The sequence below is a fragment of the Stylophora pistillata genome, chromosome 12, assembly GCF_964205215.1.
Source record: "Stylophora pistillata chromosome 12, jaStyPist1.2, whole genome shotgun sequence".
Taxonomy (NCBI): Eukaryota; Metazoa; Cnidaria; class Anthozoa; order Scleractinia; family Pocilloporidae; genus Stylophora; species Stylophora pistillata.
Window position 1 is genome coordinate 5,506,268 of NC_142530.1, and position 27,922 is coordinate 5,534,189.

General features: G+C 37.5%; 2 protein-coding genes and 2 long non-coding RNA genes across 19 annotated transcripts in view; 1 reads left to right on the forward strand and 3 right to left on the reverse strand.

Moving 5' to 3' along the window:
- LOC148718519 (uncharacterized) overlaps positions 1–27,922 on the reverse strand; it is a 677,830-nt gene that overhangs the window by 183,127 nt on the left and 466,781 nt on the right. For 4 of the 15 annotated variants that reach the window (XM_088740223.1, XM_088740224.1, XM_088740226.1 and 1 more), the window contains 5 exons: positions 24,056–24,076; positions 23,580–23,600; positions 23,052–23,072; positions 10,093–10,113; positions 9,609–9,629 (listed from right to left, as the gene is read on the reverse strand). In XM_088740223.1, coding sequence (XP_088596349.1) covers positions 9,609–9,629; positions 10,093–10,113; positions 23,052–23,072; positions 23,580–23,600; positions 24,056–24,076 — 105 coding nt within the window. The remainder of the gene's footprint in view (positions 1–9,608; positions 9,630–10,092; positions 10,114–23,051; positions 23,073–23,579; positions 23,601–24,055; positions 24,077–27,922) is intronic. The other 11 variants (XM_088740231.1, XM_088740232.1, XM_088740230.1 and 8 more) reach the window with 10 other exon arrangements.
- LOC148718523 (uncharacterized) lies at positions 12,271–14,398 on the reverse strand. Its single transcript, XR_015993717.1, has 2 exons — positions 12,941–14,398; positions 12,271–12,718 (listed from the first exon to the last, which is right to left on the reverse strand). It is a non-coding gene; the product is annotated as an uncharacterized LOC148718523 (long non-coding RNA).
- On the forward strand, positions 16,897–21,034 carry LOC148718524 (uncharacterized). Of its 2 annotated transcripts, none has more exons than XR_015993716.1 (4): positions 16,897–17,462; positions 19,156–19,191; positions 20,461–20,532; positions 20,934–21,034. It is a non-coding gene; the product is annotated as an uncharacterized LOC148718524 (long non-coding RNA). The 2 variants fall into 2 exon arrangements; XR_015993715.1 differs by having other exon boundaries at positions 16,898–17,462; positions 20,461–20,528.
- On the reverse strand, positions 17,468–23,044 carry LOC148718525 (uncharacterized). Its single transcript, XM_088740246.1, has 2 exons — positions 22,391–23,044; positions 17,468–20,341 (listed from the first exon to the last, which is right to left on the reverse strand). Exons 1-2 carry the CDS (start codon positions 22,396–22,398, stop codon positions 19,357–19,359), a joined length of 993 nt encoding a protein of 330 aa, XP_088596372.1. The 5' UTR covers positions 22,399–23,044; the 3' UTR covers positions 17,468–19,356.

Here is a 27,922-nt window from a genome sequence, read left to right on the forward strand (position 1 = left end):
AGGTCGAAATCAGTGTATCAATATTGTAGGTGGCGCATGCAATCAGTTGAGATTTCTCTCCCACCAGACATCATCACAAGCCAAGCAGCTCAACAGAGCTAAAATATTTCACATACTCGCTGCGGGAAAGAAAAAATATATACATAAGCTACACAGGATTTTTATTTTTTTTCTTCACGGGTAAAATAAACCATTGCAGTCTTAAGGAAAAACAATTTTTTTCCTTCGATAAAAAAAAAAAATTACTGATATATAGCTGCTCCCGACAAATACGGATCATATGTATTTTCTCAGTTAAAAATAAGATTCTGAGCCAGCAACAGAAAACTCTAAAATAATGAAAGAAACAATGTTCAATAATCACAGCCTATCTTTGTGTATCTCTGAGAAATTAACTGCCATTCCTCTCCTAGTTTTTGAATGATCAATATTAAACTTACAAGAGCGAATAAAGGGAGAAAAAGAAGATAACAGATTTTTGCTCTTGTTGTCTCTCTCAAGTAGTTAGGAGTTGCTTTCAACTCAACATATTAAATACACGATTCTATAAAAGGTCAAGAGCTCTTGTATGGCCATTAAAACACTAATTTATCTCTGAAGGGAGACACAACAACAATTGTGGCAAAAACGAATGAATACAACGTGAAAATAAAGCGCTAATTAATACGCTCGAAATAGTTTCCACTACTCAAAGATTACTTTCTGCTGAGCACTAAAGAATGCGGTCTCAAAGAGATCTAGAATCAAAGATTAAATGCAAAATATAATCTGAGATTAAACCTCTTGGTTGGATCCGTCTGCATGGGCGTTTGGCACATTATGCCATGGTGGCACAACCATTAGCAATAGCGAAAATAAACTTTTCTGTGTTTCACAATGAAAAAAATTAAGCGCCAAAGCGCTCGAGAGATTTGCAACTGTAGGTTTAACATCAGGCTTTTGATAAATCAGTTAAGAGGAACAGCTCAATTCTTTGCAGCATTTAATCGAAATCAGTGTCATCTAAGATGCGCTTTCGGTCAGCAAAATATAAACGCACGTCCGGGATTTTGACTGCACTAGGATTTGTGCACTCAGCTTATTACTTGTCGCGTCTACGTTTGCTTTTCTAATCCCTACGAGGTCTGAATACTTCGAAAAAAAATTGTTGTCTTCCTTGCCGCTGAATCATGAGTTATTCCTTTCCCACTAAGTGCACCATTAGTACTTTAATTGCAAAAATAAACAACGAGAAAGCATTACTCACGTAAAATATTCGTAAAGAGATACTTTTAAGTTTAAAAAAATTCCATACAGATTGTATAGAGTGTATCGGATGCAACTTCTTTTAAAAGTGAAACTATTTCAAATTACTATGCGCATGTAACAGATAGAAAAGAGTGAAGGGTTGATGGATCACGTACGTGCGTACGTGCCCTCTGTCATGCATGCTATCACGAAAATACTATATGATCAAATTTGAGAATATGGCGTCGTCGTCGCCGATCCTCAAAATTTTCAGGTCTGACTTTTTGTTCATTTGCGATCGAGTTAGACCTTGTGGGACTCAGAATGTAAAGTAACAATGCTAGAGAATACTCTGCTTGGAAAAGAATGGATATCAAGGTCTTAAAGGTGACAGAATCAGCTCTCGAGTCAACGACACTACGATTCTCTAAGGCGACGCGAATTATGGACGTAAGGTGAAAACCGAACTTTCGGACTACAAGCAGGGCCTAGCGACAATTTGACGATTCGATGGCCCGGTAAATATTATGTTCGAGTAACAATGAGTTGAAAAAGTATTGTTTAATAGAAGATTTTGCGTCAAATCGAGGTTTTTTCCAGAATTTTCAACATAACGCTGCGCAATTTCTGGCCTTGAAGGCAAGTAAACAATGATCTAAGCATGATGAATTTTACCGCGTGGGCTTTGTACACGTAAGAAATTCGTTCGTTTTTCGCTTATAACAGCAAATCAAAAACTGTTTTGAATAAATCTGTCGTCCCGAAATATTTCTTGGCCATTTTTGTCTTGCTTCCCGTTGCTAGATTCCATGGAACTTGAGATCTCTTCACTCACGGACAAATTCGCATATTCCATTTTGAAATGTGATCCACATGCACATTTGCACACATGCGAAAATATTTAGCAATTTTTATCTTTCATCTTGATTTTTGAGTTAAAACGTAATATGTACCTATCGCATTTTTCGTCGGAAATAAGTTCTTTAATTAGTCTTCTTTCACTGGAGCTTGTTTTTCGGAAAAGATGATTTTTAAACATTTACTGCGCATTGTGATTTCTTTCTTGGTTTCTCGAAAATTTTGACTTTTCACAGGCACGTGTGAAAACTGTTACCTTCAAAAATATACCTGGAGATTTCTGACAATTCTGTAGGCGCGGAAGAAAATGTAGTGGTGAACAATAAAAACAATAGAGTGTTTATGTCTCGGAACTATCGGTGTGATAGTTGCCCCTTGGAAATTTGATGTTCTTAAAACTAGCATATTTGCCCTTGAAGCTTCGCTTCTTGGGCAAATATGCGGGGCAACTATTAGCCGATAGTTCCTCCACAGAAACACTCTATTGTTTAAATAGTTAAATTTCGGTCAGTAAACAGAATGGTCCCCAGGCAAGAATAAATTTTCGTTGAGCGGGAATACAGGTTCTTCATAACAAAATTTGAAACAGGATCTTTGCGGAGATGACCCCTCATACCATTTTGCCCTCCATTTAGCTTTTTTAATTAACATTCAACTTTCCCGCGAAAACAAACAAAATGGCGGCGTCAGGCTGCGAGGAGCTTGGATCTGATACGAGTGATTTGAATTGTGGATAGATCATAACAACAGTTCGATATAAAGACATACGTACTGCATATAACGACAAACGTACTGCATATAACGACAAACTTACTGCATATAACGACAAACGTACTACATATAACGACAAACGTACTGCATATAACAACAATCGCACTGCATATAACGACAAACGTACTGCATATAAGGACAAACGTACTACATATAACAACTAGCGCACTGCATATAACGACAATCGTACTGCATATAACGACAATCGTACTGCATATAACGACAATCGTACTGCATGTAACGATCATTGTACTGCATATAACGACAAAAGCATAGCTTATAATAAAGAAAATGGACATAAGACAGTCCTGGCGTTCCATAATGAATTAACAGTTCTTTACAAACGCGTCATTATGAAAAATTATAGCCAAATTTCGAATGTTAAGCTCGTTTTCTAAACGACATTCCCAAAAATTAACCGTCAACCATCAAATAACCCAAAATTTAACAGTCAACCGTCCAAAGGGCTTATTGTTAACCGTCAACCGTCAACGCGAACCCCCCTCCCATTGAGATCCTTTTAATTCGACCGTGTTACTATTCTTGATGTTGTTGAGGATCTCAATGGACTTAGCCGTCAACCATCAAATGGCCAAAATATTAACCCTCAACCGTCAAAAACGCAATATTTTTTACACTTAACCGTCAAATGAACAAGCCAATCAATCAAGCCAATTGTAGCCGTCATGTGTCTCAGATATCCTAAAAACTAAACGATTGCCTTGATAAGGGTCAAGTTCTGTTGCTCATAAATAAAAATTTTGACATTTCACTTAAACACATTTATGTAAGTCCTTTAACTTCTAGTCGTGATTAAAATTGATTAGCGACAGAACTGACTTCCGGTGTGGAAACACTTCCGGTGTGGAAACACTTCCGATGTGGAAACACTTCCGGTGTCGTAAAACGTTGGTCATTTGTCAATAAAAGGTCACATAAATCAACAGTTCTTTGCAAACGCGTCATTATGAAAAAATTATAGCCAAATTTCGCGTGCTAAGCTCGTTTTATAAACGACATTCCCAAAAATTAACCGTCAACTATCAAATCACCCAAAATTTAACAGTCAACCGTCCAAAGGGCTTATTCTTAACCGCCAACCGTCAACGTAAACCCCACTCCCATTAAGACCCTTTTCATTTGACCGTATCACTATCGTTGATGTTGTTGATCATATATAGAAAGATGGTTTAATTAGTTAATTTAATAGAATGTGCAATAAAAATCAGATGAAAAAACATGAACTTGAATCAGTATCACTGAGTGTATTTAATTTAATCAAACATGCATAGTAATCTGTGAATACTTTTAAGTTTGAAAAAACTTCCCTAGCAATTGTATGGAGTGTATCGGGTGCAACTTCTTTTAAAAGTTAAACTATTTCAAATACTATGCGCATGTCACAGATAGGAAAGTGTGAAGGGTTGATGGGGAGAGGGGGCTCCCTTACAATTCACTTTACCTATTATTTACACCCCTCCATTTTTGCCTGTGTGGTGTGACGAGACTTCCTTCCCACTGGGATTACAACTCAGTAAACCCAGCTGCGGTGCAGTTCTTTTAAGAACCTTTAGATTCGATGGGTGATTCGAGATTATTTGAACTAAAGATTTACGAGTGAATTGCACTTTTAGATCAATACCATACCGTTGGCTACGCTGAAAGGCACATTAAAGAATACTACCGCAAAGAAAGTCTGAGACACTATCAGAAACCTCTTGAAGGGACCAGTCTGCCCATATGAGGCTGCCGCACCATAAGGATTCATTGTTCTGTTGTAAACATTTTGCTTAAAGAATTTGACTCAAGAGAAGAGACAAGTGTGCACAGGCTTCGTAGTAGGAACCACGAGTTTCCTCCCAATTTGAATTGCACCCCAGCCTTTTCTATTTGCAGAAGCCGTGTGAAAATAGAAAACCAACAATCCGAAATGATTTGCAACAGTCTTATGAGATCAGGCCTTTGATGGATCACTTAGTTATTACGAAACCGTCAAGTCACGTGCTGCATTTAATAAAATTAGTGCATTTTTATATGGTATTGAGGACGGATTTACTCCTAAACGGGAACCGTCATGTAAGTCAAGCAGCTTTAGCCAGACGAGTGCAAAAAAAGTGGAATTAATTCCTATCAGCACGAGCACGTGAATAGGTGGCTCACGATTCGCAGCTGTACCCTTCTAGATTTTATATACTCATTGTCTGTGAACATTTTTAGTACGTATTTTTTCTCGGTTGAGTATTGCCGTAAAATGGTGTATAAGAGCTGGAGATTGTTCTTTGGTCGTTTTATTCTTCATTTCTTCTGGGTACCGTTCGATAAAAAAAGTTGATGAAAGGTGGTCAAGTTCGGAGGCAGGTATAGGCTTTCAATTCTATGGCTTTTAATCTTATTTGCAGCCACGTAGGGATGTCAGTGTTCATTTCAAAGAAACAAAGAATTTCAATTTGAAAATGCCGACTTTTGGAATGTAATTATTTGCACTAAAACGCTTTTAGCTCAAATGAATAGCCAGTTAGGACAATGCAAGCAAGGAACTTTTGATATAGGTAAAGAAAACTTTTTCTAGATCGTACTTTCCCTTTAACGCCATTGTATTATATCAGAAGAATGCATAATTTTTTCTAAGCATAAGCCTCCACTAGGTGTTGTTATAAAAAAAAAAAACACTAATTTACCCGAAAAAAAGTATATCCTCCCAGTCCAAGTGTGTATTATTTACGCGAAAAAAAGTTGACAGCAATGTCCATTATGAACAATTACTAATACATTTTACAATAAAGGGAGATCCGAAGCCTAATTCATAGCGCTCGTTGACAAAAAAAAAAAAAAAAGGAACAGAAATTCAAGACTGCATTTGATGGTCTTAGAAACCAGGCAAGTGCGTCATTGTGATATTTTTCTTGTTGCTGTTGTACTTCTATAGTAAGACGTGCTCTAAGAAAATGAAGAGATAATAAACTTATTGTATCACTAAGTATATTAGCTCTCGGTTAAAAACTGGATTATTGCATAGTACAATTCAAGACTTTTTATTGGCTTAGCCACTATGGTATGAGCCGAGATACCATAATCTACAAATATGGTAAACGTACGCGTCAGCTTAAAATTAAAAGCGAGCCAGAAAAATTAATAATATTTAATAATTTAATTTAACGTTTTTAATAAACAAGTATTCTTCTCGTACTTGTTGGATATAAGATAATTATAGCCAACTCGGTGCTACGCACCTCGTTGGCTATCTATCATCTCATATCCAACGTTCGCTCGTGGAATAAGTGTTAACTATCAAACAAGATATCCAATGTGTAGTGCATAGAGAGAATATCAGAACACTGAGAAAAAAAACAAAATGTCCGCCGTAGTAGTGATCCTTACTAACAGTTTCCAATTTTTTCGTAACCATGGACGGTCAAATCAGGATAAGTTTTAACATAAAAGTACTTTCTTCCGAGCCTATTCCATTACTGCTCATGCGCAGACAACGGTGAAAAAGGTGGCATTATACCACCTCTTACAAGCTAAGGCCTATTGCCCCGAGGAAATCATTTTTAGTTTTGCTAAGGCTGCCAGCAGACAAAACGTAATGTTTGTAAAGACAGATTCCCACCACTAAAAAGAAAATCCTTATTTTTTTGGAAACTCTTTACGTTAGCCAACTTGCATCATTAACATAGTTGATAAAACTTCAAATTTTCCTGTCAAATATCCCCGTTCCCCCACCTATGCAGCACCGCAGTTTCTTAAAAAAACTTACTCATTTTATACCTAGCATATAGTGTGCAACGTGTACATAAGACTAGGGGTAAATTGAAAATCACAAAGATTCCCTAACACAGCCAAATAATTTTATTTTCTCGAGCTTTCGAATTTAAAAAGTACTATACAGTACAAAGACAAGTGGGCTGTTGATTTTCCCGAAATTGGCATGCTACACGTAAAAAATAAAAAAGAATCCCTAACTCTAACTGGGGATTGTGTACCAAGATTACGATCTTAACCGCGTGCAAAGTCTTTGTTGAAGTATTGCATTCTATGGCTGATTTATTCCCAAACACAGGTGTTGGGATATCCTAACTCGTATGTTTGGATATAAAATATTTATATGCCGAGCCTAAAAACGAGCCTTGTTGCTATTTTTGTGAAGCTAATTGAATCACTTGCCGTTTATCGTTGCCATACAAAACGCTATTCTCGATGATACTGTAAACTACGTTACATTGTCAAGCAAAGCTAAGAGATATTACACGGCCATCAACAGATCCATCCACCTCTGGAAAAAGACACAAAAGCATGTTTGGCAAAAACTAATTAATGTAACGTGAAAATATAGTGCCAACACGCTAGAAATACGATGCGCTAAAAGCTGGAAGGTAACGCTTTTAACGGATCTACGTATGCTAAACCGAGTTAACGTGACGACTTTTCGCAGGAAATGTTTCCTACTGATCACAGGATCGATCGACCCTTTGTTAACTGCCACGCAATGTTTCTTGCTTCTTCAAATTTGTAGACCCACATTGAATTTTCACCTCAGTGAACGATAATCGTCTCAGGAGTTCAAAGACGGTCCTATATTATTATTAGTGATCCTTAGCATGTACTGCATTTTACTCAGTAGACTTTACACTGAAGTAAATTGACAATCGGAAATACCTTTGTTTCGTGAGCTAGCGAGAAATAAACAAACTGACTAGTATTGACATGTGTTTGAAACTAGTCGTGCTATAATCGTGTACGTGCTCTATGGGTTGTATTCAATTTTCCTGTTCACTTTATCCCGATAAAGTGTGCGCCTATTTTCCATGAAAAACACTGAGATTACTCTCTGAACAATATTTTTACTTACTACGCATGCGCTGCATTTAACTGGGTTCTTTCGGTAACGAAGAAAAAGCTGGGAATTGCTAGGTTTCGCACTCTTGTTATAGATAGAACTTATGTCACAGTGTATGATTTTAAGTAAGTAACCTTTGAATGTGAAACTACTGATCTGTGGAAAACTCACGTAAGCGGGACTTTGAAAATAATGTTGAAATACTCCAAGATTAAAATAACTATCAAGTCAACTATCAGATATGATAACAAGAGTGCGAAACCTAGCAATTCCCAGCTTTTTCTTCGTTACCGAAAGAACCCAGTTAAATGCAGCGCATGCGTAGTGAGTAAAAATATTGCGATTGAATGGAAATTGCTTTTTCGGAAATATGCCTATTTCTTGAGAACTACTCATTAGAATTTCACGAAATTTGGCACGAAAATACTTTGGGAAATAAGTAACTGAAGCATTGAAAAAAATTGATTTTAAACAACGAAAATTGTAGAAAATCGACTGAACCTTCGACAAGGGATAATTAAAGATTTCTCTGTTAAATTGTTAGCAAAATGGTGTTAACTTATGAGTATCGTCACAAGCTCGTTGGATGCAAATTATAACGAAAATCTAATGACTAGATTTTCCACAAAGAAACAAAACCGATTCTTATTGCCTGTTTATATCTATTTATGTCGCCATAGCAACGGTACGACTAAGTCTCGTGTTTCTCCCTACCCTACACTTCTTTCGTACTCCAGCCGCTTCCTGCTAGCTTTACTACAGAACAGAGCACAGTCAAGGCTTCTCTATTTATTAAACAAAACAAAATGAGGAATTACGATCAAGTATGAAAAAGTATCAAGTCGACTATCAGATATGATAACAGGAGAGCGGAATTGTCGCGTGTAATTTTCGAGTATGAAAAAGCATCTAGGCCCTGATTTTATGATAATATATGATATAATAAGAAGAGAGCTGAAATTTCGCGTGTAAACTCATGCATTGAACGGATGTGGACCATGTTTATAGGGGAAGGAATTAATAGTCAGTAGAGTCAGTAGTTTATCCATTTAAATAAAGGCTGAGGTTTATCCATTTAGACTAGGCGAGCATACAATTTAAAAGAAGTTATGGAAGGATTTGTGTTGTTGGTATCGAGTACTAGTTCATACGAATTGAAAAATATCCATATCGATCGTGCACAATCACGGCTTTAATGTGCAACGTATATCAAATTGTCTCTTATATCTTCTGTAAGGCTGTAACGCGATTTTTAGCAAACAAAACTTGGGTGAAAACCTGCAAAAGCCTGTTTTCTTTAAATTGTGAAAGTAAAAGAGAATACAAGGAATTGCGTACTCTGTTACAATTAATACATTGCCAAAAAAAAAAAACATTTTTCAGATTTATTACCACAGAGAATTACCTTTATGTCATAGCTGAAATATCGCTTAAAAGTTAATGAATTGATGTAAGCCGGCCAGGTTTAAAGGAAAGGGAATTTACAATCACCAGAGTCTGCAAAGCCAAGTTACCTATGCAAACTTGGTGAACGTATATAAACCACTAGGAGCCTATGCATGCTAAGAAAGAAGAGGGTAAGGGTGAATCACTTTCGCCTCTCACTTTCTTAAAAGCCTGAAGGATTCAAGTCACTGAACGTATTTTAATTCGCTAACACTTGAATGCGTAATTTGATGTAAAATGGACGTAAAAATGATGTAAAATGATGTAAATTGCTTTGTTTTGTTTTATTTGTTTGTTGGTGTGTGTGTGTGTGCGTGCGTGCGTGCGTGCGTGCTGTTGGTATGATAATCAAGTTCATTCAAAGCTTAAGTTAGTGAATACCCATAAAAACTGTGTATTGCCTTAATTTTGTTACTTTTAACGCTTTGTTAAATGAAGATTTCTATCATTTATTACGACAAATAATTACCTTCTCGTCGCCTTCTTTCCTCTGAAATCAAAATAAAATGAAGAATTACGATCGAGTATGAAAAAATATCAAATCAACTATCAGATATGATAACGAGAGCTGAATTGTCTCGTGTAAGCTCATCGAACGGATGTAGACCATGTTTAAAAGGGAAGGAATTGATAATCATTTCAAGGGTTTCGTGTTTAACTCGTTAAACTGATATTGCGGTAATGAAAACTTTCACAATTTATTTACACAGATAGTTAACTTCCTCCTGAATGTTTGCTTTTTTGCTTTGTTTTGTTTTATTTGTTTGATGGTGTGTGTGTGTGTGTGTGTGTGTGTGTGTGCGTGCGTGCGTGCGTGCTTTTGGTATGATAATCAAGTTCATTCAAAGCTTAACTTAGTGAATACCCATAAAAACTGTGTATTGCCTTAATTTTGTTACTTTTAACGCTTTGTTAAATAGAGATTTCTGTCATTTATTACGACAAATAATTACCTCCTCGTCGCCTTCTTTCCTCTGAAATCAAAATAAAATGAAGAATTACGATCGAGTATGAAAAAACATCAAGTCAACTATCAGATATGATCACGAGAGCTGAATTGTCTCGTGTAAGCTCATTGAACGGATGTAGACCATGTTCAAAAGGGAAGAAATTGATACTCATTTAAAGGGTTTCGTGTTTAACTCGTTAAACTGATATTGCGGTAATGAAAACTTTCACAATTCATTTACACAGATAGTGGATCACTCACAGTTTCTGGGCAACGAGTCGATTTTAAATCGTCACGATTTATAAGTCACTCGATAAACGATTTAAAGCGAGACTCGTTTGTTTGTGAATAGAAACGAGACTCGTTTATAGAAACGAGACTCGTTTGTAGAAACGAGACTCGTTTGTAGAAACGAGACTCGTTTGTAGAAACGAGACTCGTTTTTAGAAACGAGACTCGTTTGACAAAACGAGAGTCGTTTTGCGAAAGAAGGCTCGTGTGCCAAACTTTGCTCTTGGCGCATGCGCAGAGGTATAGTTTCTTTTCCAGGGCAAAGTTTTAGGTTCAAGATAAGCTGGGATTTTGCTGCAATATGTTAAGGTAATCTCTATTTTCTTTTTCTTGGGATTACAAAGTGCAGGGAAGGCCTAAACCGATATTTTTATAGAGCTTCTGGCATAAATTTCAGCAGATAAAGTAGCACTGGATATTTGTGTCGAATTAAGTTCAAAGCTTGAATCGGATCCTATCCCATTACTAAGGTTACTTCATTTTTCCACAACAAGAGGGAAACCAGAAATTAAAACCATGAAAGATGTACATTTTGATAAATAAAAATTAAATGCTGAAACTTCATATTCATTATGCAAGGAATATTTCATCATATTTTGCTGTTTTAGACTTTTTTTCCCTTCAAGCAGACGCATAGCTGCTTGAACTTGGGCTTTCTCTATCGCACATCTGGAGTTATCTTTAGGAGACTGCCCTATTGCCATTTGTGCTGTCGTTACTCAATTTTGTCATTTCCAATCATGGATAAGTCTACTTGTTTTTATTTTTGCCTGCTAGAGTGTAATGAATCTTGTTATGGTACTAGACAATAATGAAAAAAATATATTACTATATAGCAGTAGGTTCTTACAGATGCCAAAGGTTCAAATTGAAAAAAAAAAAAGCCGAATTTATTTCGGGCGTTTCCTTCGGAAAGCCCGAGTAATTTATGAAAACTGTATTCATAGAATACATGATCTAAAAGTACATGATCGTTTCTTAAAATGAATTTTTTCGTCGGAAACTATCTTTTATCTCAGGGATCTCATCAAAATAAACGCAAATCAAAATGACAAATCTAATTCGCTATGAAAAAATGCTCTGACATGTTTATGTTTAGGAAAATTTTCTAGATTATTACAGAGATGAGATTGCTTCGGTAAGGATATTTTTAAGAAAGAGAGCTTTGATTTAGTGATTGTTTGTGAATTTTTAAGAAACAGATAACGAGATTAATAATTATGTACCTAGCAGCTGCCATCCTGGGGGTCGACCCTGGGGTCATACGGGGGAATAGACTTTCGTCGCCAATTTTGCATTGAAGTGCATTTGCACCTCCGAGACGAGACACATGGGAAAACACCCACTGGATTTTTACCATTGCCGCCATCTTGAGAATAAAAGATCCTTACCATGGTGACTGGCTATTACCATTGATACCTACAGATGTAAAAAAACTACTACTACTACTACTTTTTCCAGTTAGTCGTCGGCAAAAAGCCACATAGGATGTTTTTAACTTTGAGCCCTGTATAGCCCTGTATAGTAAACACAAGCTGAAGTAAGTTTTAGCTTGTGGCAAATAACATTCTTTTGGAGCATTACATTGTTTGAGTTAGTAGAGCATACTTCTTTGTCCCCAGGGGAAGGGCATTGGTAGCTTTATATTGAACAATGTTATTGTTGGTTAGGGGGCTTAGGAAATTCCTTTGCAAATGCCTAGGGGTTCCCCGGGGTCACCCTCTCCCCCCCCTGGGACGGCCGCTGATAAGTGCATAATGACCATAATGACTGAAACAAAAACTTTTGTTATCAGTTGCATATAATTATAGCTCGTTGACCTCTTTGCCTCTGGAAAATGTTGTCAAATAATACCATCTGGCCCGATTAGAGTCGACTAATACATATTGGAAAACTTTATATCATTTATTCTCATCACATTTGCAAAGATAACTTTTTGACAGGTATTGAAAGAAAAGTTAAGGCTATTTCAATATAGAAGACATTGCATGATAATTTTTGCACTTATTAATAACTTCATCTACACTTTAACTAGGTTTTTCGTTTCCTTCTTGCTGAGATTCATTATTTTTCTTCTTTCTTCTCTTTCGGGTCTTCTTTTTCTTCCTTTCTGGTTCTGTGAGGATAGTAAGAAGAAATTGTTGTCGTCAGTTGTTTATAGGTTTTTGGTCATGCGGGATTGGCCTGAATTTCCCATTTTGGAATGCTTTGAGCAAATTAGAAAACTGGAGAAATTCTTCAGCCATGAAACTTAATGAATTTTGTTTGTTAAATCTTACCCTCACTTAAAGTTTTCCTCTCTTCAATGTCATGTCTTTGCCCTCCCATGTCCTTGTCATCTTTAAAGTTAAAGGGAAAGGCCTTGATTTTTTTTCTTCTTGTAGTTGGCAGTTAAATTTGTATTATGCATGAGTCTATAAAAACATAACTTTATAAAGGTGATTTCTTGTTACTTTATGTAAAGTTTGCTATGTTTAGAAGTACAGAAACAAATAGGTTTACAGCTTCATTTTTTCATTTTTAATTTTTTAAAATTCTGTAAAGAAAATTTTTCCACTTACCAGGAATAGTGGAATCAAGGGATTTATCAGTATCGGGCTTCATACACGAGTAAGTCCCTTTAGAACTTCTGCAATAGAACCTTCTGCTATCACATCACACTCTACACACAGTTCCCGCAAGCCAGCATCCTGGAAGCGTTTGCCAGTGTTGGACAACATGGTGCATGCTGTGTGGAATACTTCCATTTTCATAACCATATCTTTCAATTTTGCGCTTTGTTTCCATTGTCCCTCGCTTGCCTTTGCATACAGTGTTAAGTCAATGACGAAGCCGATGCTCTTTAAGTTGAGCGTGTTCTTTACCTTGAGAGACTGCACTAGAACCTTGTGAACGGTAGCCATGTCATTAGCAGGCACATCGATACTCGGGAGATACCTGTTGACAGCCAGTGAGATAGTTGAACCTCATTAAGGACAGAAATGTTAAATCCATCCTAGCCACTGGCTTTTTGGTTCCTGCACCAGAAAGGGTCTCCTCCAATCTATCTATAATACCCCACGGGAGTGTTGCTTTGATATATGGCTTGATAGTTTCAGGCAAAGGACCGATCTCATGCCCCAATCGGTGTGGCATCTGGATAAGTTGAACATTGTTCGGCATACGGTAACAGTATTTGCTTGGGTGGTTTTTGTACTCCTGCCGTAACTCCTTAAATAATGTCCTGGCCAAAAGAGGTAACAAGGCGCCGCACGCGATCAGAATATTCCGCCGAGATGTGTGTGTGTTGCCAGTTTAGAGTATAGAAACGCATCTAGTTCTTCTGAAAGTTTGACTGCACTATCACATAGCTCGGTAGGTTTCGGAGGCCATGACATCTTACTAATATTTGGGTGAAGTGCATCACAGAAGTACAGGCCAGCTTAAGATTCATATATAAATATGAAAGGAAACCCTCTGTATTAACATCTGAAGTTTCTTCTCGGATTACCCTAGACGTGGGTGTGATGGATTTTCAGAACGGTTTACTTTTAAGTGTAAGCAGATGCTGAAAGTGTGGCCTGAGAAAGGCTTTGAATGGCGACGCACCTCATTTCTGTGTTTTCAAACATACAACCATTTTTCGCGATTTTCTTTACATATCAAGAAAAACATCTCGATTTCTCCTTTGATGCTGATCATGATCACAGACTTTCTTTTTTTGAATTTGTTATTTCATGCTATTCTGACATCTTACTTTTCTACATTTACATATCCGCTCGCTTGCACCGGCTCTACAATCTCTTCTTTTCTACTTTTTATTCCAAACAAGTTAATGAAATGACTTATATCTACTTGTACGTCTTTGGCAGGAACAACAGCAATCCATCGTTTCATGAAAAACATCTTCCCGTCATTGCTTTGTACAGTGGCTTTGGTTGGATGTTTTCCACGCATCGAGTGGCAGTTTGGGAGTTTACAATGGAAAAATTTGATTAAGACAAAAAAAAAAAAAAAAACTGTTAAAACATCGATCGATCCCTTCAGAAAAACACACTTTCTGTGTTGAGTCCATCACCTTTTCAATCAACCGATAAAAAAAAATTCAATTGCCGTATTCTGGTTCTTGCTCGCAAGAAAGTTGAGAAATCTCCAATTAAATCCATATATAATTAAACTATACCCGTGTGTTTTGAAAGGTAGAAACCAAAGAATTTGCTACAATAATATTTCTTCTGATTGGAAATTATTGAATCAAGGTACTACTCAAGGTAGCGTAAGCGGACACTAACTATTCCATATTTTTATAAATGATCTAGAGATCTATTTAGATACCCTGCCAGTGTTATTCTAGTATGCTGCTGTTTCACTGAAATATCATTGCTCCTGTTTACAAAGTTAAAGACATGTCTGAGACATTGGTCAAACATTTCTTAGAGTGGATAGAAAAAATGGAATGTTATTTAACCCCAGCAAATGTAAGGAGCTTACAGTCCTTGAAAGGCAATCATGAATTGTACCCTCCTGTGTTAGGGATCCCTAGTTGTACTTATGTGAGCATTCTAGGTGTCACCTTTCAGAGTGACTGTAGGTTCAATACACATGTTAAATGCCTCTATGTCCTTAGATGTCTACGTAAAGAGGGGTATAAGCAGGTACAAATAGACTTTCTTTTCGATTCCTTAGTACTTCCCCCATTTCACATATGCCCATATGGAGCATCAGACTCCGACCTCACCCCACTACAATGTTTTTTTCGATCGTTGGAAAAGGAATTTTATTACAAGAAATCACAATTTACGATCAATTTTACAGAAGCAGCAGTATTTTTAAAAAGGTTTCTAAGGCCGCCAATCACCCCTGTCGCTTTTTATTCCGCTTGTAAAGGCCTGCAGCTACAACTTACGGACTACGTCTGGCACCAGAACAAGCATCAAAAGTAAACGTTTTAAAAATACATTCGTTGGTCGTTTAATTTTTAGACATAACCTATATGACAATTTTTAACTGTAATCAGGTGGTAAATTTAATTTTGTGGAATTATTAACCTTTTAACTCTTTTAACTCAAATTGCTTGTAACATTAGGACTGTATTTTTCTGTTTTGAATCAATAGAGACCATTATTATTGTTATTACTATTATTATTTATCATTATTAAGCGCGCTTATTTAAGGTTACTTCCTACCTTCAGAGGCTAATTTGTTTTGGGACTAGATTGAAGTTACACTTTTTAACTAGTGTTTGCAAAAGAAAAAAAATTAAAAATTTCAAAAAGCGTCCGACTTATTTAAAAAAAAAAGTATTTTCGAATAGAAGTTAATAAATCAGGAAGGTGTCATAATCTCGTAAATGGGCGAACCCCCCGGGGGAATATTCGAATATTAGGAGGAATATTACATCGCGCCCTTGACAAATTTCATACGTGGAAGTAATCTGCTCGTAGAAAGTCTTTTCTCGTGGATATAACACAAAACTCAAAATTAGAGAAGAGTCCTTGGGTAAAGAAAAAGAGAAAAAGGTCCAAAGAAGAGAGAGATGGCAGCATTTTGTCAAAAAAAAAGAAAAAACAAAACAAAACAAAACAAGGCGACAAAGGTTCTTGGTTTGGCCAGGAGCCGTCGACAAGCTTGGCATCCACTGAAGATCGACAGCATTCAATTATCCTTGGGGCAAAGAGCGGAAAAATTAAAGTCAACACCACAGAAGGTTGTAAACAAGATTCTTCGTTGGAATCTGACGAAACCGATGGAGAAAAAGAAGAATGCGACAGATTTACCCTTTCTGCCGAGGGTTTTCTCTTCGCCGACTTTGTCCATTACAAAACGATCAACAGGGCGAGAAAAAAAAAAAAAGACTGCTACACGATACTTTTCCCGGGACAATCTTGATCCATTGTCATTGACGGCGGGTCTCGTCTTTCTCATTGGTTTGCGGTTTCGGGAGGCGAGATAATCTCCTGGTGTGGCGCAAGTTGTTTACAAACCTTTGGGAGCTAAAATCTCGCATTTGATTTTGAGAGGAATACATCCACTTTGAACGAATTTATAGGGTATGTAGATTTGACCAATTTTCGTGAAATTTCGCCAAAACATTCCCGGGATGATGACGAACAAAAGTGTGTCAGGAAATTTTGATCTTTTAAATATTTTTTACGTGGTGTCCATTTACGCAAAACGCTTCGCATATTTTTCGCTACTCTAACTTTAGATGCGAATATCCAGACAACCAATCAGAATATTGGAAAAGCCTGACACATTTTTGTTGATTGATACCTTGTGAATGAGACTAGGCAGCCATTTTTCTCGTGCCGCGGGATCCGATACCTGATAAATTCAATAGAAAAACACTCGGTCGTTTCACGCCTTTCCGGCTCCTGACACTTCCTAAGTGAAAAAATCGCCGAAATTATATTTTTATCGTAAATTGCATTTATTAACCTTTGTTTTGATGTCTAGTTTGTTAGGGTTTTCTTCCAACTAGCGCGCGTACGAATTTTCTCCCGAAGGACATCCGCGAAGGTAGGAGGTAACCTTAATTTTTGGGCTTTCAGGTTGGGCGCTTATTTGAGGCTGGGCGCTTATTTGAGGCTGGGCGCTTATTTGAGGCTGGGCGCTTATTTGAGGCTGGGCGCTTATGGTAACCCATTCTCCCTGAGGTCATACCGCTGACAAACGCCCAGATGCCCCTAGGCTCGAGATTGAACTTTCCCACGCCGGCAAAGGTCCTTGAATCAAGCGCAATGTCATTCAAATTTTTACTTTGCCATCAAGGTCGTAATTTTACATCTTAGATTTACTGGCTTCGTGCACGCCTTCAGCCTTATCTTTTTCTCCCTTCGATGTTTTTTTTAATTTTTAACAAGCACAGCGTGTTCCAACTTGATGTGACAGCTTAGACTTAGTTATGGCTTAGAGAGGAAACCAGCAGCTACAGCCACAATGGTACGCGTGTGTCGAGAATGGCAGTCGTTTTAGAAGTTGCTTAACGAGAATGTAGTGGAATACATCACATAAACAATCCATTTCTGTTACATGATGACACATCTATGCATTTGAAATGATACCGGTTGCTACGTTGTTTACAAGGCAAGAGTCGAGAGTCGGGTGAGTACGTGACTAAATTCAGCTGAATTTTATAAGTTCACAGTTCAACTTATGTTACAAGTAAGCTAGTGCCACGTATTCTTATTACAGTATCATACATGCCAAGCAAAGGTTTTGATTACCCTCCTGTCCAATAGCCAAAGGGTTTTTGGGCGGAATTACGCGAAACAATTCCATGTTTAAATAAATTTGGCCCCAGCGTTTCATTATTCAATAACTATTTACAATCAGGCTTGTTTACTGGAGGTTTGAGATGGATCCAAAAACGAACGCAGCTCCTCTAAGGATTTGGGAAATTTTTCTTTATAAAGTTCCCTGTGAAATCTGTGTCACTACGTTCCGAAAGTAAAGGTGACCCATGATCTGACCTTGAACTGAGTTCACTTGCAAACGAGGATACGTTCTTAATTTACGTTGATTTGGAGTCTGGCCCAGTTACAATGCCGAATTTTTCTAGGACACGAAGAAGCTAATCAACTACTTTAACCAAGTACGTCAAAATATCGATTTTTAACCCTGTCATGTTGGTTCGTTCCGAAGATTACCTTTTTCTTGGATTAAAAATTAAAGCTAATTTTAATAAGTAACTGGCGTGACCAAGCAACTATCATTATGCATTGTTTGCGGTATTATTTGTCTCCACATTTCTTATTCAATAAACAATTTAAAAAGAAAGCTCCTAACTGGTTCAAGGCCTTTTCTTGTTATTTCCATAATATTAGGTCAATCTTAGTCAGTAGGGCTCAATGTTTTGACCCTGTGAAAAGGTTATTCACTTGAAAAACGAGTGTAAGGGTGGCCCCTTATTTTTTTTCAAGGTGAGAATTAAGTACAGTGATCTACGTATGCTGTTCCTCGGTGAAACCAAAAGTTGACCTTTTCATTTGCCAAATATTGTTTATAAATTATTGTAATTCATTGTGAGGTCCAAACAATGGATGCAAGTTCAGAATCTCAACCACTGAACTTTATCATTTGGTTAGAGCCATTTGAAAGACAAATTACCAGATGAAGTAAAAGGAAAGAAAAATAGAAATGTAATGCCACATTAGCCATGATGCGTGGAGGTTATGATTTTGATGGATCTTCATTCATTTATCTCATGCATTATGAAGAATTGAAACAACTCAGAAGGCAGATATGTTTCTGTACTTTCCATTTCGTATTTATTCGCTCAGGAGAAAAGGCACAGAAATTTTAGCACTCTGTAGTAATTTAACCATATTGCATAACCAAGTTATAAAGGGGAAGAGCTTGAATATCCAGCCCAGGAGAGGTAGGAGATGACTTGGCTTAGTAAAAAATGTATTATCAAAAACCAGGTAATTGCCAAGTCAATTAAGTAGTGGAATTATCACAACCTTGGAAATATGTTAAGAGTTCATTTATAAATTTTAAAATAGGAAGAACATTGTTTATCCTGAGATCACTCTCTCCGCTGATGGGAAACATTGAAATCAAGGTTAAAATTCAGAAAAGGAGTATTTATGCACCCATTATCAACAGCTATTTTTTTATGAAAGGCAAGTAAAGCAAACAGAATCAACTTCTTAAAATAGTTTCCACTTGATTAAAGTTCAGGGTGATATTTAAAAAATTATACAGCACTCAATGGTTCCTTTTCACTCTCATTTAGATTTTTTCCTCATTTAGTGGTACCAGTGACTTGGCTAACATATTTGTTCTTTTACAGAAATTTGGACAATTCCCCTGGAGCTTTATTCCAAAGGTTAGTATGATTGTCCCTTATTTTGTATCTATAGTTCAACTTGCTTATAATACTAAGACTCAGTGTTTAATGGAATTAAATTTGCTGCAAATCTAAAGCTATCACTTGTAGAGGATCCCATATACCTTGACTGGCCCCAAATTAAATGCTTTCTTTTTAGCTTGTTTAGGATACTGCTCTTAGACTTGCTGAGGATACTGGTATTTGACTCACTGAGGATACTGGTCTTTGACTCGCTGAGGATACTGGTCTTTGACTCGCTGAGGATACTGGTCTTTGACTCGCTGAGGATACTGGTCTTTGACTCGCTGAGGATACTGGTCTTTGACTCGCTGAGGATACTGGTCTTTGACTCGCTGAGGATACTGGACTTTGACTCGCTGAGGATACTTGGCTTTGACTCGCTGAGGATACTGGGCTTTGACTCGCTGAGGATACTGGGCTTTGACTGGCTGAGGATACTGGGCTTTGACTCGCTGAGGATACTGGTCTTTGACTCGCTGAGGATACTGGTCTTTGACTCGCTGAGGATACTGGTCTTTGAATCGCTGAGGATACTGGTCTTTGACTCGCTGAGGATACTGGTCTTTGACTCGCTGAGGATACTGGTCTTTGACTCGCTGAGGATACTGGTCTTTGACTCGCTGAGGATACTGGGCTTTGACTTGCTGAGGATACTGGACTTTGTAAGTCTGGCTCATTGAGAAGAAGTCTGGTTGACTCGCTGAGAATAATTCTGGTTGGCTCGCTGAGAACAAGTCTGGTTGGCTCGCTGAGAATAATTCTGGTTGGCTCGCTGAGAATAAGTCTGGTTGGCTTGCTGAGAATAAGTCTGGTTGGCTCGCTGAGAATAAGTCTGGTTGGCTCGCTGAGAATAAGTCTGGTTGGCTCGCTGAGAATAAGTCTGGTTGGCTCGCTGAGAATAAGTCTGGTTGGCTCGCTGAGAATAGGTCTGGTTGGCTCGCTGAGAATAAGTCTGGTTGGCTCGCTGAGAATAAGTCTGGTTGGCTCGCTGAGAATAAGTCTGGTTGGCTCGCTGAGAATGAGTCTGGTTGGCTCGCTGAGAATAAGTCTGGTTGGCTCGCTGAGAATAAGTCTAGTTGGCTCGCTGAGAACGAGTCTGGTTGACTCACTGAGATGTGTGGTATTGCTATAATAAAAAATTATTTCAGCCAAATTTTCTGAAATAGGGTTAGTTGTAGTGGGAGTATGTCTTTCTGTCATTAGAAAGACATACTCCCACTTGTTTTTTGCTCTTTTTTTCCCCAGTACAACTTTCTGATGTCAAGTAATGGATCTTTACATTGTAACAATGAACCTGTGAATGAATAGAGGTGGTAGGTGTGAATGATTTAAATCCTATTGTGGAATTTTAAGGTAACATGCCCCACCTTCCCTCCCCCCCCCCCCCCAAAAAAAAAAAAAAGGAAATAACCAGAATACTAAACGCCAAGTTGTCAGCCCTTTCTCTTACAAGTTAGTTGATTTAGTTCATAACTTCCTCTCCTTTTTCTTTAATTCCCTTCCTTGCCATGGTTATAATCACTGCCATTTCTGGGTTTACCTTATTTATCATTTTTGGCCTAGAGTTCCTTCTTGTCTCTTGGAAGTCAAATCATCCATCTAGAAGGCCTTTTTTAGTTGAAGATTGTTTCATCTTTCTATTACCCATGCCTGTCATCTTAAATTGACTTTCACTCAAAATTCACACCTAACTCTTTGTATTTGTTTCTCTTCCACAGTTGATGACTGGGATGGGAATTCACAGAAATGCAAACCAATGATATTTATCATGTGTTAATTAAATAAATCTTGAATATTAATAAAAAATCATCGAAATGTACTGGCTGACTTATGCAAAATAGTTATTGTAGCATGGAAAAAAAAAAGGGAGATAATAAGAACCATCTGAATTAAATTAAGTAAGTTTAGATCCTAAAAGTGATTACAGTGAAGGAACAAAGTCTGATTCAGTTAATAGCAAATCAGTTCTTGAAAATCTTGTAAGAAATAATAATGAATGCACAGGGTTTTCAATGAGGTTTTCAGTTCTTTTTGTATGACATGTATTTTTAACCCACTAAAAGGTCAAAATATGTGTATTGCCTCTTGGTATCTAATGAAAGTGAAATCCCTCTAATTGAATATACTAAAACTGTAAATAGTACAACTTCTCTTGTTGTGGCCATCAGCGATATTCAATATTCAGACAATTTTCTATTAAAAACAACATGAACTATTGAAAAGTAATATTGCTTCAATCAACTGATTTGTGAAAACTCCCCTTGGGTGAACATTTTGCAACAAACTTTGATTCGATATCAATAATAGATAAAAAATTCCTTTCTCCTTGCAGTTAAAGGCAAGTACATTACCTACTCATAGTTCATAAAAGCCTTGAAAGTCTTTGAAGATGCTTGAATTCAAAAATTACAAATTCAAGGTCTTGAAAGTACTTGAATTTGAGGACTAGAACTTGATTTTTGCAATGCTTTTTCTCAACAATTTTCAAGTAAAAAATTGCAGTACTTTAATAGAAAAGCTGAGAAATAATGTTAAATAATTTTTAAACTTTCTTATGCAAACCTTTCCAAAAGAGGTCCTTCAATTTATCTAAAACTTGGCAAAGTCATTGAAAAGCCCTTCAATTTCAACCTTTAGCACCTGTAGGAACCTACTCCTATTATTTTGATTATTGTCTAGTACCATAACAACATTCATTACACTCCAGCAGGCAAAAATAAAAACAAGTAGACTTATTCATGATTGGAAATGAAAAAATTTCGTAACGACAGTAACAATGGCAACAGGGCAGTCTCCTAAAGATAACTCCAGATGTGCGATATAGAAAGCCCAAGTTGAAGCAGCTATGCGTCTACTTAAAGGGAAAAAAAAAGTCTAAAACAGCAAAATATGATGAAATATTCCTTGCATAATGAATACGAAGTTTCAGCATTTAATTTTTATTTATCAAAATGTACATCTTTCATGGTTTTAATTTCTGGTTTCCCTCTTGTTGTGGAAAGATGAAGTAACTTTAGTAATGGGATAGGATCCGATTCAAGATTTCAACTTAATTAATTAGTTAATTAATTAGTGCTACTTTATGTGCTGAAATTCATGCTAGAAGCTCTATAAAAATATCGGTTAAGGCCTTCCCTGCACTTTATAATCCCAAGAAAAAGAAAATAGAGATTACCTTAACATATTGCAGCAAAATCCCAGCTTATCTTGAACCTAAAACTTTACCCTGGAAAAAAAAATATATACATCCGCGCATGCGCCAAGAGCAAAGTTTGGCACACGAGTATTCTTTCGCAAAACGACTCTCGTTTCGTCAAACGAGTCTCGTTTTTAAAAATGAGTGTCGTTTCTACAAACGAGTCTCGTTTCTAAAAACGAGTCTCGTTTCTAAAAACGAGTCTCGTTTCTAAAAACGAGTCTCGTTTCTATAAACGAGTCTCGTTTCTATTCACAAACAAACGAGTCTCGCTTTAAATCGTTTATCGAGTGACTTATAAATCGTGACGATTTAAAATCGACTGGTTGCCCAGAAACTGTGAGTGATCCCAGATAGTTAACTTCCTCCTGAATGTTTGCTTTTTTGCTTTGTTTTGTTTTATTTGTTTGATGGTGTGTGTGTGTGTGTGTGTGTGTGTGTGTGTGTGTGTGTGTGTGTGTATGTGTGTATGTGTGTGTGTGTGTGTGTGTGCGTGCGTGCGTGCTTCTGGTATGATAATCAAGTTCATTCAAAGCTTAACTTAGTGAATACCCATAAAAACTGTGTATTGCCTTAATTTTGTTACTTTTAGCGCTTTGTTAAATGAAGATTTCTATGATTTATTACTACAAATAATTACCTCCTCGTCGCCTTTTTTCCTCTGAAAACAAAATAAAATGAAGAATTACGATCGAGTATGAAAAAACATCAAGTCAACTATCAGATATGATCACGAGAGCTGAATTGTCTCGTGTAAGCTCATCGAACGGATGTAGACCATGTTTAAAAGGGAAGGAATTGATACTCATTTAAAGGGTTTCGTGTTTAACTCGTTAAACTGATATTGCGGTAATGAAAACTTTCTCAATTCATTTACACAGATAGTTAACTTCCTCCTGAATGTCTGCTTTTTTGCTTTGTTTTGTTTTATTTGTTTGATAGTGTGTGTGTGTGTGTGTGTGTGTGTGTGTGTGTGTGTGTGTATGTGTGTATGTGTGTGTGTGTGTGTGTGTGTGTGTGCGTGCTTGCGTGCTTCTGGTATGATAATCAAGTTCATTCAAAGCTTAACTTAGTGAATACCCATAAAAACTGTGTATTGCCTTAATTTTGTTACTTTTAACGCTTTGTTAAATAGAGATTTCTATCATTTATTACGACAAATAATTACCTTCTCGTCGCCTTCTTTCCTCTGAAATCAAAATAAAATGAAGAATTACGATCGAGTATGAAAAAACATCAAGTCAACTATCAGATATGATCACGAGAGCTGAATTGTCTCGTGTAAGCTCATCGAACGGATGTAGACCATTTTTAAAAGGGAAGGAATTGATACTCATTTAAAGGGTTTCGTGTTTAACTCGTTAAACTGATATTGCGGTAATGAAAACTTTCACAATTCATTTACACAGATAGTTAACTTCCTCCTGAATGTTTGCTTTTTTGCTTTGTTTTGTTTTATTTGTTTGATAGTGTGTGTGTATGTGTGTGTGTGTGTGCGTGCGTGCGTGCTTCTGGTATGATAATCAAGTTCATTCAAAGCGTAACTTAGTGAATACCCATAAAAACTGTGTAGAGCCTTAATTTTGTTACTTTAAACGCTTTGTTAAATGAAGATTTCTATGATTTATTACTACAAATAATTACCTCCTCGTCGCCTTTTTTCCTCTGAAAACAAAATAAAATGAAGAATTACGATCGAGTATGTAAAAACATCAAGTCAGCTATCAGATATGATCATGAGAGCTGAATTGTCTCGTGTAAGCTCATTCAACGGATGTAGACCATGTTTAAAAGGGAAGGAATTGATACTCATTTAAAGGGTTTCGTGTGTAACTCGTTAAACTGACGTTGTGGCAATGAAAACTTTCACCATTCATTTACACAGATAGTTACCTTCCTCCTGTTTGTTTGCTTTTTTGCTTTGTTTTGTTTTATTTGTTTGTTGATGTGTGTGTGTGTGTGTGCGCGTGCGTGCGTGCTTTTGGTATGATAATCAAGTTCATTCAAAACTTAACTTAGCGAATACCCATAAGAACTGTGTATAGCCTTAATTTTGTTACTTTTAACGCTTTGTTAAAGGAAGATTTCTATGATTTATTACCACAAATAATTATCTTCTTCTCTGTAGTGTATGCCGGGATATATGAAAGACTATGATAGGTTAGGAGCGAGAAGAGAGTATGGAGTCGAAGAGTTAAGGACCGCGGTGTAATCCGGTATTGACCACTTTCAAAAATGGCCGCCGGATTAATATTCTTTTGTTTAAATTTAAATTAGCCTTTCTGGCCTCGCTTGAGATAATGTATTCTTTTAAATTTTGTACTGGAGAACGAGGCCAGAAAGGCTAATTTAAATTTCAACAAAAGAATATTAATCCGGTAGCCATTTATGAAAGTGGTCTATAATCCGTTGTTTAAATACGCACATTAAAATTCTACAACTGGCGACGACGATAAAAAGGAAATTTTCAGATATATGCAGAGCAAATATGATCGTGAACATCGAATTTGGAAACATACACCCTTTCGATTGCACAGGGCATCCGACAAGCGTGGGACCTCGTTGGAGACGATGGAAACGTTCTTTTGAGTTTTTTTCTCGAGGCCAAGGGTATCACAAAAGATGCACAAAAACTAGCCTTACTTTTGCATTGCGCTGGACAGGATGTTCAGGACATTTTTGTTACGCTAAGGGACCCTGGACTAACCCCAGAAGAAGAAACGCAGTATGCGAAAGCTATGAGACTACTGCACGCACATTTTTTGCCAAAAGTTACATCCATTTGAGCGACATTAGTTCTGTCAGGCAAAACAGGAAGAGTCCGAGACAACACACCGGTTTGTGACCAGATTTTTCCAGCTTAGCGAGAATTGCACCTTCGGAACATCCAAGGAAGAACAAATCCGCGATCAGTTAATCGATAAATGTCGGTTACATGATCTTCGCAAGAAACTATTCGCTGTCAATGGTAAACTCACACTTGAGAAGGCTAGAGACGTTGCTAGATCCATGGAAGCTGCCGAAATTCAGACACGGTCGATTGAAAGCGATTCACGGAGCGGGACTGTAAATTCCTCATCCTCGGAGACCCAGGGGCTTTGATTCGATTTCAAGTTAAGGGCAGAAGAGCCCCTGGCGACATTGTCTTACAAGACTAGTTCCAAACGGTCGAAGTCGTTCTGGCATCTGATTGGTGCCAGAAAATCTTTGTGTTTTTCTGCCCAATCAGAGTAAAGCGTCCTTTGGAGTCCTTTCGTGTGTTTTAACACTCACATGTTCAATAAGCTCTGTTGCTCGCTTTGTTTGTTTGGGCCGTGCGACGAAGCTTTGCCCGAGGTGAAAAGTTTCAGTCTCAGCACACAATACTAGAGAAATCGATCAGATTGTCCGCGAAATCTTACCAGAAATTATACTGAATACTTTCGAAAGGTATCACAAGAGAACGAGTTTAAAAGTTTGCGAGGTTCGTTCAAAACATGATGGTTGCAAGCATTGATATGTCGCTTTAAACTTTAGATGAGATGTAAGCCTAAATCTTTCAAGATTTTTTGTATAGTTTGCTCTAACTGAAACTTTTCCAACCCCGCGAAGCTATTTCGTCGCACGGGCCACGCAGGTGTGTCTAGCAACTGGCGCTTACGCAATTTTTTGTGCACGCCCGGCCAAAATCTAACCTAATCTTCGCTTGAAAAAAAAGAAAAGCTAAACGTGGAAACTTTGTTTATTAGATGTGGGTAAATAACCCTGTACTAAGCTGACATTTACAATAAAGCAAGCCCGCCCTTTCCATGCAATATTTCTTGGTCTTTGGTTTTGTTTTCTTCAATGAAAGCAGCATCGATTCCCAATGATAAAAGGTATTTAACTTGGTCTTCAACAATCGACAAAAGAGGTGAAATGAAAATGACCAAGGGACTAGAAGAGAATCGGTGGCCTTTCGAGCTCAAGAATTTGAACATTCAACCTAGTAGTTGAAAGATTAAACTTCTTCAAACCCCTTCGGTAACTGTCCGAAAACATATCTCCTTTCCACGATGTTCTCGATGATTAGTCTTTGTTCAGATTTTAATTAGCTAACCGCAACCACAGCTAAGCTTTCTTTAAGCGCTTGCTGGAGGTCGTCCACGTACTTTCCGTTCTCTGCAACTTTCGCCATATTGTAAAGACTTAACTACAAAGCAACGATTAGAATTTGGCGCCTACAGAACGCTACGTAAGTGTAAGCGCCAGTTGCTTGGCATACCTGCGTGGCCCGTGCGACGAAATAACTTCACGGGATTGGAAAAGTTTCAGTCACAACAAATTGTACAAAAAATCTAAAAAGATTTAAGCTTACATCTCATCTAACGTTTAAAGCGACAGATCAATGCCTGCAACCATTATGTTTTATACGAACCTCGCAAACTTTAAACACGTTCTCTTGTGATACCTGCGAAAGTATTCAGTATAATTTCCGGTAAGATTCCGCGGACAATCTGATCGATTTCTCTTGTATTGTGTGCTGAGACTGAAACTTTTCACCTCGGGCAAAGCTTCGTCGCACGGCCCAAACAAACATAGCGAGCAACAGAACTTGTTGTATATGTGCGTGCTAAAATACACGAAAAGACACTTCATCCTGATTGGGCAGAAAAACACAAAGATTTTCTGGCACCAATCAGATGCCAGAACGACTGCGACCATTTGGAACTAGTCTTGTAAGACAATGTCCCCAGGGGCTCTTCTGCCCTTAACTTGAAATCGACTCCCAGCCCCTGGGTCTCCGAAGATGTAAATTCCTTAGAGCGGGGACAGTTTGATTCGCCTAAACGTGGAGGAAGACATTGTCATCGGTGTGGACTCGAGGGAAATTTTGCAGAGGATCCGGAGTTTAAGGCAAGCTACTTGTATGAAATGTTAAAAAGTGGGGCATTTTGGAAAAGTTTGCAAAACGAAAGAAGAAGATACTAATAGACACAGGAAAGGAAATATACGCCAAGTCACCAAAGATGATGATTTCGCCTTCACCTTACAGTCCAATGGGAGAGACATTCTCACCGTAGACATTGAGCTAGGAGGTGTTCGACTGGTAGGGAAGGAAAGGGAATTTACAATCAGCAGAGTCTGCAAAGCGAAGTTATCTATGCAAACTTGGTAAGCGTATATAAACCACTAGGAGGCTATGCATGCTAAGAAAGAGGAGGGTAAAGGTGAGTCACTTTCGCCTCTCACTTTTTTAAAAGCCTAAGGGATTGAAGTCACTGAACGTATTTTAATTCGCTAACACTCGAATGCGTAATTTCATATAAAATGGACTTTGAAACCAAAGTTTAATTAGTTCAACATTATAATAAAAAATTTGTAGAGAAAATAGATACACCTTTTAAAAGTCAACAGAGTCCCTTGTGGATTTCAAATTCCTGAGCGCATGTCACACATAGGAAAGATACTCATAAAAGAATATTGGTTACGCATAAGGACGATATGCAAACAATAGGTACAGTAAGGGGGCGGTTAGTGGGTTGAGTCACT